At 41.3% G+C, this 12,474-nt stretch overlaps 1 protein-coding gene across 5 annotated transcripts in view; it reads left to right on the plus strand.

The window, feature by feature from the left end:
• LOC148021456 (uncharacterized protein At5g02240-like) overlaps nt 1–12,474 on the plus strand; it is a 199,211-nt gene that overhangs the window by 154,223 nt on the left and 32,514 nt on the right. For 4 of the 5 annotated variants that reach the window (XM_087699345.1, XM_087699344.1, XM_087699342.1 and 1 more), the window contains exons 3-4: nt 8,198–8,403; nt 8,535–8,642. In XM_087699345.1, the coding sequence (XP_087555471.1) occupies nt 8,198–8,403; nt 8,535–8,642 (314 nt within the window). The remainder of the gene's footprint in view (nt 1–8,197; nt 8,404–8,534; nt 8,643–12,474) is intronic. The other variant, XM_087699346.1, reaches the window with a different exon arrangement.

Genomic DNA, 12,474 nt, shown 5'->3' on the forward strand with positions numbered 1-12,474 from the left:
AACCAAGTTTTTGTAAGCATGCACTTATCTTAGCATTCCAAGCTCTAGGTGCTTGCTTCAGCCCATATAATGCTTTCTTCAATCTACACACATATGTAGGAAAATCTGGATGTGCATAGCCCTCGGGCTGATCCATGTATACTTCCTCAACCAAATCACCATTGAGAAAAGCATTCTTCACATCCATGTGATACATACTCCATCCTTTAGATGCTGCCAAAGCAATCACTATCGTCACGGTTGCCATTTTAGCAACAGGACTGAATGTTTCCTCATAATCAAGACCATATTGTTGTGCATACCCTTTTGCCACAAGTCTTGCCTTGTACCTTTCCAATGTGCCATCTGATTTGCATTTCACTTTATATACCCATTTGCAACCAATAGCCATTTTTCCTTCAGGCAATTCAACCAAATCCCAAGTGTCATTTTCAGCCAATGCTGAATATTCCTCATCCATTGCCTTACACCAATGATCATCCAAAATAGCTTCAGAAAACTTTGTGGGTTCCTTGAAGCTAGTGACTTTTGCCATATATGCATAGTGTCTCACTGTGTAACCACTGTATGTAAGCCTATCCATAGGCTTCCTGACTCTTTCTGATCTCCTCAAAACTGAGGTGCAGTATGAGACTCTCCTCTCTCATGAGGTGGTATATATCTATGTCTCACACCAGGAGTCACAACTGATGGAATACCAAACTCACTATCCAAGCTGTCAATACCAGGTGAATCATAACCACAGGTGAGTGGCCCTGTAACATCATCAAGTTTTCCTTTGCCTTTATCCACATCTCTCCCCCTCACTGACATACCCGTGTCAGTGGACAAAGATGCTGAAGTCCTCAATCTACCTGTCCAAGGACTAACTGATGTAGTAGCATCTTTAGAAGGCCCAGAAATTTCTGCACTTTCATTTGTACCTGCATGTACATACGGCTCTTGACAACTATAATCATCATTCATCACAGTGATCTTCTTCTCATGCCATGATTTCAGCTCATCAAATACCACATCTCTTGAGACCAATGTCTCATGAGTAGAAGGATTGTCGCATTTGTACGCTTTCCTATCTTGTGCATACCCAATAAAGATGGCCTTTTCTGCCTTTGGATCGAGCTTCTTCCTCTTTTTATCTGGAACATGTACATATACTAAGCATCCAAAAACCTTAAGATGGCTGATGTCCGGCTTTATCCCATAAAGCCTCTCATAAGGAGTCACCTCATGTATACCTGTTGTTGGTGTACGATTCATGACATACACTGCAGTCATTACAACCTCTGCCCAATATGCATTTGGTAGGCTTTTCTCATTCAACATGGCTCTAGCTGATTCCATGATCACCCTGTTTTTCCTTTCTGCCACACCATTTTGTTGTGGTGTGTACCTGCATGTCAATTGCCTTTTAATTCCATGAGCTGCCAAGAAGTGATCAAAGTCTTTAGAAACATATTCTCCACCACTATCAGATCTCAAGCATGAGATGTAGCAAGCCAATTCTTTCTCCACATGTCTCTTAAAATCTTGAAAAGCATCCATGACATCACTCTTGTGCTTTAGCACATACAACCATGTGTACCTACTATAGTCATCTATGAATGACACATAGTAACGTGATCCCCCAAGAGATGCATTCTGTGAGGGTCCCCATACATCAGAATGTACAAGCTGTAATGGTCTAGTAGTAGTGCTTACATGCCTCATAAATGGAAGCCTTGATTGCTTTCCAAATTGACAAGACTGACATACATGTCCCAATTCCGCATGCTTGAACTTAGGAAGTCCAAGTACAACTTGCTTATGCTGCATATTCTTCAACTTTTGAACATTTACATGTCCAATCCTTTTATGCCATATCTCAATGTCTCTTATTGCAGCATTTTCATGTGAGTACATAGCAGCATTCAATGCTGGAATTTTCGTATCCAATGTAAACATCTTGCCATTTCTTTTGCCTTTAGCAATGAGTTTGCATCCTTGACCATACTCTTCAATGTAGCATCCATCTCTATTGAATCTAACTTGTAGATTTTGTTCAACCATTTGTCCCACAGAAAGCAAGTTTTTGGTTATGGAGGGTACATGTAATACATCATAGAGACTCTTTTTCCTGTCACCATGCATCATCAAGGGAACAATACGTGTATGCATAATGTCATGTTGCGTATCATCCCCTGTGCAAACATATCCATGAGCACCTTCTACCAATGTGTCAAACCACTCTCCATGAGGAGTCATGTGGTTAGATGCCCCTGAGTCTATATACCATACATCATCTGCTTTGCCGTGTATAGGAAACCCTTTCTTCACATGTTGCATTGCAAACAACCTGTCATCCTCCTGCATACCACTAGAAGAAGCATAATTACCATGTTGCTTCCCTCTTGCTCTCTGATCATTCTGCTTTTTGTAGCAATCCTTAGCTACATGCCCGTATTTGCCACAATAATGGCAATCCTTATTTGCATTTGATTGTTGTCCATGACTCATTTGAGGCTGCTGCCAAGTGCCTCTTCCTCTAGGTGAATAACCTCCTCTTCCACGAGCATTTGAGGCACCTCTATTTGCTTGAGGCTGCCTATTTTTCCATCCAGTAGCTTGCTGTCCACGGGCTGCATATGCATTTCCAGCACCTCTTTCTCGAAAATTTGATCTTCCTCTTCCACCTCTACCCCTTTGATTTGAGTAGAAGACATTGTTTTTAGACCCACTAGAACTTGTATTAAGTCCAAGTTTCACTTCTTCATGCAAAAGAAGTGCTACAAGTTCATCAAAGTCAGGCTGCTCCTGACGCACTGAAATGGAAGTATCAAACTACTTATATTCCTGTCCAAGTCCATGGAGGGTAGTGGCTACCAAATCATCATCCTCAACTTCAGCTCCAATTGATCCTAGTTCTTCTGCAATGGATCTGATCTCACTGACATAGTCCTCAATAGACCTTCCATTCCTGGATATGTGGCTGAATTTTTGCTTCAGTTGTGTCTTTCTTGCATGAGTGACATGCCCATAATTCTTCATCAATAAGTCCCAAGCAGCTTTTGGGGAAGTACAATTTGCAATTTTCATAGCCTTTGTGTCTGACACACATAGTGACAACCAATGCAAGACCTTGCTGGCCTTTTCCAACCAAGTCCTGTGTGCCTTCAACTGATCCTGTGTTGGAGGTCTATCTTCCGGTAGCTTGGGCTCATCTCAAGACCTGTGACTAGGTCCCAATAGCCTCTTCCAATTAAAAAATTAGACATCCTGAATTTCCATAGAACGAAATTGTTGTAGTCTAGCTTCTCACCAACTATCTGAGTGATAGTATCCTTCTCTCTTGTGTTTGCCATTTTCAAGGTCTTCAGCTTTGCAAAACCAGTAAATTTCAGTTCACAACAATGTCGTACATATCTAAACATGTGGCAAAGTATTAAATGTAATAGCATTCCAACCAAGTAGCATTGTCTGATCAGTAGACATGTAGGCATATGCAGCATTCAATGACGGACAGCAATCTGTAATCAGCAGTCTGTAAGTAACCAGCTATATATTCTCTATATCCAAGTGAGGTTATTCTCAGCTCAACCAAGCCATAAACCACAGCAGTTATATGTCACAATCTCTGGGAGTCAATACATAACTCAATAGACCCAATACTTGTATGCTTGCTGCAAACTGTTAACAGTCAGCCCCACTGCAAAAAAAAACTTGTAATGCAACCAGTATCTTTCACCAATAACCACTACTGCATTTCAGATGTCTGCTTTATTTCAGCTCAATGTGCATACAAGACAAAAAAACCAAGTGCTCTACACTTTTTATACCACAAGCACCAAGAAGCACCAGTCTGTCTAGCACAGCAGATAGACCAACACATGCCTTCCTAACCGTGTGGTGAGAATCTCAAGGCAACACTGATCTCGTCCTGTGGCTACCCTTTCTGTCCAAGTACACATGACATGGATTTCTCGCTAAAAGCGCCACCAACATTCTTCTATTTAGCCTTTCTTCACAGATTTTTGCCACATTATGCAAGCTGACATCTATCCTCCTGTGATTGGAGGCATATGGGTTAGACTTCTGCCTCTCCTGTGAACATTCAGTGAGGCACTGCTATCTGTTCAGCTCCACGTCCTTGTCCGTCTGTGCACATCATGTCCTACATATATCCTTTTGCCATGCTGCGGGGGCGCTTTCCCTTCTTGTCAAAAAAAATCACACACTGTCGCAGTCTGACAGGGCTCAGTGGATTCACCTGCAAGTTGACTTGAATAACCACACTGAACTTGACTTGGATGCTGGATTCTTGTCAAGCTCTGTCCAATTACAGTTGAAGACAAAGACACATGTGCCTATTCTTTTCTTGAAATGCTGCTATGTTGAGCACCACAGATTTCCAAGACACAGAAAATTTCATTCAGTTATGGAGTCTTCTTGCCCTTCTCCATTGGACCACGCAACTGTATAGGGCAGACATTTGCCATGCTAGAAGCAAACGTGGTGTTATCAGCTATAGTCCAACGCTACCGGTTTTAGCTTTCCCTTGCTTATCGTCATGCTCCCACCATTGTCCTGACCCTGCAGCCTTAGTTTGGCATGCCACTTCTCTTTGAAAAACTCTGCAATATCCTGCTTTTGTGTCATCAGCAGACGGGTGCAGCTACATCGAGAGCATCGCTGTTCGCTTGGTGTGCTCCTTGCATCATTGAATTCGCAATCAGCGAGCTGCGTTTTTTTTTTAATTTTTTTTTTTATCGGCAGACGAGCACAGCTACTACTGCGTGCTCTGAATCAATCCTGTAGCGACTTCTGTGATTCGATCTTTCACACCCTTCCGTTGACCTGGTGTGCTCTTTGCTTTGTTGATTTTGCATCCACCTTGCTCTTACTGAACAATGAACAGAGACATTGGTGCAGAAACTGATTCACTTCAGCACTCATCATTTGGCTATTGCCATATCTGTTTTCCTCTTGTTGCATTCGGTCCAGCTCTTCCCAGCTGATGCTCAGAAGAACATGAGTAAGCTGGGCACTCTCAGCCTTAGATGAGTCTGCTCTTGCAGACTTAGCGCACTACCTAGTCAGCTCTGATACCATATTAGAGTTCTGAAGGAAAAAGATGGAGACAAAGGCTCAGGCCCAAGGGTAGCAGACAGCTCCCTTCAGTTCATTCTGCATCATCCACACACAGTCACACAAAAGTCAACTGTATGTACAACACACATTCAAAGATCAACTGACCTAGATCTAATCATGGTTAAGCCAGTATGACTTAACCTTATTCACTAAGGTAAACAACTGACAGAAGACAAATGAGCTTGAGTCTCAACAATGGCCAGCTTCTGAGAAGCCATCCAAGTTCCTAGAGTACACTGCCAGGATAGGTACTGATGCAAGAGGATATGGACTGCGTCATCATGTAGCAGACACTGGGCGGAGCACAGCATCACGGAGCCCTTTTGACGGACCTTCTGGTGCCACCTATGGGATAGCTGGAGGCCGAGGAGGGTGTTGTACTACTTATGGTTGTTGGCACATGGAGTATTGGCGGTGGGAAGTTGGCTTGCCCAAATGCAGGAGGGAGATTGTAAGCGCTGCACACAGCAGACTCTGGACCCCAAAGCACTGCCCTCTGGTCATGTGAGGAGGCGCAGCTCGTGTGGAGGGGAGCATGCCGCATCCTTCATTGTATAGCACCCAGCCTTGGATGTATCTCATGCAGAGCTTTTTGTTGGCAGGTAGTCAGCGAGGGCCATCACCTTCTGTATGAGGCTGGGATGTAGGACACGATATTCATTATCGAGATAGGGTCGTGCGCACTGGTCGGTTTGGAGGCTCTACCCATCCGCCAGGTACTGGAGCCCACAGCAGACTGCTTGGAGGTATGGGAGATCATAGGAAGTCTTACTGGATGGCATATCTGGAAGACACGGTGTCAGGAGGCCTTCAGCGGAGAGAGACTTTCAGCACATGTGACCTTAGTAGAGCTTTGGACCTCCATCATCCACTCCCTCCGCGGCCGATGGAACGAGGTGTAGGCTGAGTGTAGGGCTCGTCAGGAGCTCCAAGGTCACTTCATGCGCACTTGGGGCAGCTAGGGTCTATTCTTCGTGATGCAGGTAGGCAGCCCCAGTTGGCGATATAAAACCACCCCCCCCCCCAATGGCTTCTTGCCCCCATCTCCCCCAGACCGCCTTGAGAGACTTGTATACATGATGTATTGGTGACTTTGCATCAGCTCCAACTAGTCTGTTGAGCATGAGCACTCTGTTGTAGTTAGTTTTTTGAGTAATATAATCAGCCACATTTTACTTGCAAAAATAAAATTAAAAAAAATCTAATAGCAGTGATGGATACTATCCGGCACTTACTCTCTGCATCGGAGTGCACAAGTTGAGACCCTCTCTTGCCAAAATAGCTGTCTATAGAAATTTGTGGCTAGCCACATCACAACACTAGATAACCAATTTGAGATGGTGGAAGCTCTAGGATATGCACCAAGTCAGTAGTGGCTAGCCCCATCACAACACTAGATAACCAATTTGAGATGGTGGAAGCTCTAGGATATGCACCAAGTCAGTAGTGGCTCTATTGGGATAGCATCCACTAGATGCCTATAGGAAGGGGGCAGCACTTGCAGAAGAGGGAGAGTGGTTGAGAGACACCAAAAGTGATAGTGGTCTCAAAGTGACTATTAGGGATGCCCACAATATGCCCTTTTATAGGGGTCTTTTGGGCATTATCCTATTGTGGTAAGAAAAGACTTTTAGTCATAAATAAAGGCTTTTGGGGCTGAATTAAGGAGCAAAATTAGGCATTTGTACCTGTAAATTAATATGTAATGCTAGTCTTAATTTTGGTTTCTCAACACATTCCTCTGCAAATTATATGAACGTGTAGGCAAAGTTAAAATGTCCAGCAAGCCAGTGTGCATAAAATTATCCTATAGGCTAAATAGAAGAAACTTGTGCATGCATTGTAAAATTCCCTAGGCAAGCTATGAGGGCCTAGTCAAAAGATGGTCAAAAGACCAGCCATTGTAAGTGGAGAAGATAGGCACTAAAAGGGTTTAGGGTGCCCACCCAAAAAGAAGCCTTATGTACATGATGTGTGAAAACTAAAAACTAAGGTCTATTAAAGGCTAAGAAGCACATTCTTTACTTGACTAGAGGCTAAATTACTTTTCGAATCCCGAATTCCGAAGGCGTAAAACTTAAAGGTGTCTTTATTAGGGGACTGCCATCTCAAAGAAAACCTCATCTTGTTGCTTCTTGACCATATAGAGAACCTTCAACATTCTAAATAAAGGAAGACTAGAATGTATTTGTAAACCTAATGAGATGCAGGTAAAGAAAAGAGGCATTTACCTAAGGCTCCAAGATTGTCACGTAACGCACATATACATAGATTGCCCGATGAGTGATGCTTAGCTAGCAAAGTGATCACAACAATAGCACCAATGCATGCACATTGAGAAGAGCCAAAACCCAAATGAAGAGTGAGATAGGAAGCGCAAGCTCGCTAGGAACTCCAACCTGCAAACGGGTTGAAGGAAAATGTGAAAAGAAGGCCTAGAAGAAAATGGCAAGCAAGAACAATAATGGTATGACATCAACAAAACCAAGTGGATGGATTACTTCGAAACCTCAAGCCCCAAAGTACAATGCGCAAAGGTTGGTCAGAGACATGGCCCAAAGCTAATAACAAAACCCAAAGAAAAAGCCATAGAGCCCAATTTAGAATCCAAGAAAGTGCTCATGGGCAAATGAGCACAAAGAAACCTTCAACCTCTACTAGCTTAGAGCTGCATAGAGAATCTAAACACATTCCTCTAGAACAAGAAAAGCCCAAAACACAAAATAGGAGTCACATCCATCAAACTAAGCAAGATGCAACCAAGGCTAGTGCAGCCCAATCGAGTATGCCTAACTCATATGATGGTGAACCCATAATACCCCTTGTCTACTTATGGATTAGGTTAGTTTGCCATAGAGGGATCTTGTACTGGATGCACAAATCAATGGAGCTAGCAAGGAACCTGCACTTAATACTAGTGATGCAAGTTCAACTAACATTCTAGCTCATTATTGTGCTGAGTGGCTATTTTTTTAATTGCATGTAGCAAAGTACAGCTGCTTTACATAAGATTTTATTGAAATTTCTGGCTACAGACATGACATTTTAGGTGTCCTTTCTGGTCTGGGATCAGGTGAAGGATCTGAAAGAGTCAATTTCAAACATGGGGATGTCACCAAAAAAGAAACTTTGGAGCCAGCTTGCCAAGGCATAGATGCAGTTGTATGTAGTGTTGGTGCAACAGAAGGATGGAGATTACCAGGGTCTCAATCCAATACACCCAAGAATGTGGATTACTTAGGAGTAAAGAAACTAAGTGAAGCTGCCGCTGCTGCCAAAGTAGGAAATCTGTTTATGGTTATATCTTTCTCTTTCAAAACTTGGTCTTCATGTGAATGCAACAATGGCATTGAGTGTAACATGTTATACACAGTTTTTTTTTCAAAGAATGACAATTATTTATTTTGTAGGTCCCAAATTTTGTTCTTGTGTCATCTGTGGCAGTCACCCGTCCCTGGTCTCCAATAGCTCTACTTTTGAACACCATGTTTGGGTTTATCATGCATTGGAAACTAAAGGTACATTACGTAGTTTCTTTCTCTACTAAATGGCATTAGAAAAATCTGTCATAGACAGGAGCAGCAAGATTGCAGGCCAAACATCTGCACACACTGATTTGTTGCAAAACAATCTTGCCTTTTCCTGCTTCATATTCTAATTTAAGGAACCTCCAACAATTGTCTTTTCATCAATGAATTCTCCTTTCTATCACTTTAAAAAATATGTCTAAATGCAAAGGACCTCCAACATGCTGTACAACATTTTAACTATTGAAATCAAACAATAGTATTGATCCGTTAAAGCATGTGATATGTATCATAGACAGGAGCAGTAAGATTGCAGGCCAGGATTGCTATGGAAGAGTTTACTTGGTGTGGACAGGGACTAAGGGGAGGTTAAGCTCTTGAAATGTGCCTGTACAACAGTGCCAGAAGAAAAGAGTTCGGAGGAGTGGTCATGTAACCTTCCCAAAAGAAAAACTAGGGCCAATTGTCAGACAAATCTGCACCCATGTAAAAGGTTATCTGAGTGTATGTTCCCAGGGTAACTATGTCCTGATAATGAAGCTTTGTTTTGCATCTGAGCTGGTGACTACAAACATTGATGAACGTGTGGTATGTATCAAATGGTTGGGATGCTCTAATGCAGAGTGTTTAGGCACTAGATTTGAGCAATCTGACTTGTGGTGGTATGCTAGATGCGGATGTCCAGTGGCCCTTTTCTTGTTTCTTTTAGTGGACAAGGCCATAAGCTCCTTGAATGACTGACACCTGCACATTCAAAGGGGTAGACTCCCCACCTTGAGTCATGATGAGCTTATGGACATGGAGTTGTGGATGCTCAGTCTTGATGAATCCTCTCTTAAGGAGCACATCATGAAGATGGAGGGCATGAGGGATTATCTTGCCTCTCTTGGCTGGATAATATCCTCCAAAGACATGGCTATGATCCTTTTGACTGAGCTGCCATCTCCTCGGTTTGATGTCTTCTACACCAGCCTTATGTGATGATACAAATCTTATGAATGTTGTTACAGGAAAGAGGACACATAATGATGTATAGTATGGTGATTTAGGTGCATCCAATCATATGACCAGTCATGTTGAATGGCTTGAATAGATGCAAGACTTATAAAATCTAGGTTATATGCAAATGGGTGATGATTCATGCTATTCAATTTTACACATTGGAAAGGTTTCCTTGTCCTTGCATAATGGCCAGACAAAGAGACTGACACATGTATTACATGTGCCATCAATCACAAAGAATTTAGTGTGTATTAGCCAAATAGTAGAGTAAGGGTTGCAGGTTCGATTTAATAGAAAAGGTTGTTTTGTAGAAGACTTTAATGACAAGTGCAAGTTGGGCGTAAAAGGAAGTAGAGTTGGTCACATGTTCATTTTAGATATTGGAATTCTTGCAATGAATGTTGCTATGCATACTAAAGAAAAAGGAGTAGTTACGGAAATTGAAATATAGCATAAACGTATTGGACATACAAATGTGTAAAGGTTGAAATTAATGCAGTCCAAAGGATTGGTTATAGGGTTGCCTTCTTTTAGAGTTACAGAATTTCATAAAGTGTATGAAGCGTATTAGTTTGATAAGCAGTCAAGACAACCCTTTTCGCATGATAGAAAAGTGAGTAGAAATATACTTAATGTTATGTATACAAATGTTTGGGGGCCTACACAAAATATATATCTTGGTGGTAATAAATACTTTGTCACATTTATTGATGACTGTTCAAGGAAGCTATGGATATATTTCATGAAGGAAAAGAGTGATGTATTTGAGCAATTCAAATCTTTTAAGGTGGCTATTGAAACAAAAGTAGGCTTGAAGTTAAGTGCTTGAGATCAGATGGAGGGGTAGAGTATCTCTCTAATAAGTTAAGTAGTTTCTTGAGGTCTCATGGGATAAAGAGACAATTTATCTGTAAGTATATTCCACAACAAAATGGAATTGCAGAAAGAAAAAATAGGCATATTATTGCAAAAGTTACACGGGCATTGATGGCAAAAAAGAATATATCAAAACATTTTTTATTTGAAGCTGTTCATACTGCTATCTATATTATGAACAAAACTCCCACAACTACAGTTCATAAGATCACACTTGAAAGTATTTGGTTGTATTGCATATGTTCATGTGCTAGATGAGCTGTGAAAAAAGCTTGATCCAAAGGTTGAAAAATGTGTTTTTATTGGATACTCTTTAGAGCAGAAAGAGTATTGTTGTGATAACCCTATCACATGTGAGTTCAGAGTGAGCATATTCAATTTTGAAAAAAAATCTAAAATAGATAACAAAGCCAAAAACTTCAATTCCTACTTATTCACATGAAAATATTTATTTACAAAAAAGTTAAAAAAATTAAATAAAAATAACAAAATTTTAAAGAAAATAAAATAGACCCAAAATCTAATACAATTCCAACAAAATTCATCATTATACTAAAGTCGTGTTTCTTTTACTTTTCTCAATTAGCTAGTGTTCTTTTACTTCTTCTTGTGCCTTCTTTTGCGGATGTATTCACCTACCAATTTCTTTGAGTCATCAGCAAGGATGTTATTCTTTATGAGTTGAGCAATTGGTATACACCTACTAGTGATGTATTAGATTATGATAATGATCATGATAGCTATGTGCAAAAAGAAAAACAAGAATCACAGAGCCTTAGTGGACTAGAAACATCATCTGGTACTACATCTACAATTAGCCCTTGGTCTAGGAGACTAGGAGTAGCCCCACATCTTCAGGTGGATTTAGAAGTGTTGCAGGTGAAGATAAAGGAAGGAAGAAAGTGTTGGATGGTAATAATACATCTACTAGTCATTTGGGATTTTATGAAGATTCTAGTGGTTCAGAAAGTTTAGATAGTGAGCTTGGTATTACTTGAGTCAAAACACTAGGTGTACAGAGAGCATATAGTAATGTAAAGGCTCCATAGAGTGATCCAGTGGTATGCAAATCTAGCAAGGTTATATACCCTGTTAAAAGATTTGGTTTTGAAGGTCATGTAGCTCACCATTATGCTTATATATTGAAGGTAGTTGAGGATGTTGAGCCCACTTGTTTTGAGGATGTTGTTGGTCATGCTCATTGGGATGCAACAATGGATGAGGAGTGTCAAGATTGTGGAAGAGAAGGAAGGAGTCTCACTTGTAGCTTTCTTGCTTGCACAATGGGGGAATACATACAAGGGTGGAGGCTGAAAACAGTTTTTCTCTTCTTAGTTGTATAAGCCCAAAAAAAAAAAGTCACATACAAAGAAATAGAAGAACCCTATATATGGGTCTCAAACCAAAGACAACTAACTACGGTGGCATACTAACTGAGCCACGAACTAGAGTAGATAAGGATAGCTGTCATCTAGCTATTATTTATGGGCGGTGTACCAACCGTATCTACAACTGACAAGTCGGTAACATAAATGCACAACGGTCACCCTGGCATATCACGAGGGGAGCTCGATATCTCAACACTTCCCCTCGAGCTCAATCCCAATTCCTGCACACCAAGCAGGTCTCTGAACTTGCGCAGCTTCTCTGCGGCCAATGCCTTCGTAAATATGTCAGCTACCTGATCCTCTGTGCTGACATAAACTAGATCAATAAGACCTAGTAAAACCCTCTCCCGCACATAGTGATAATGCACCTCAATGTGCTTTGTTCTAGCATGATAGACTGGGTTATTTGCCAAGTGTATACTGCTCATGTTGTCACAATAAATGACAACTGGCCCATCTGTAGGCTAATGCATATCATAAAGTAGCTTATGCAACCAAGCTACCTCACATGCAGCCATTGCTGCACCCCTGTACTCAGCCTCTGTGCTGGACAAGGC

This window comes from Lygodium microphyllum, chromosome 18, assembly GCF_053477565.2.
Source record: "Lygodium microphyllum isolate KBCC chromosome 18, Lygodium_microphyllum_v1.1.10, whole genome shotgun sequence".
NCBI lineage: Eukaryota > Viridiplantae > Streptophyta > Polypodiopsida > Schizaeales > Lygodiaceae > Lygodium > Lygodium microphyllum.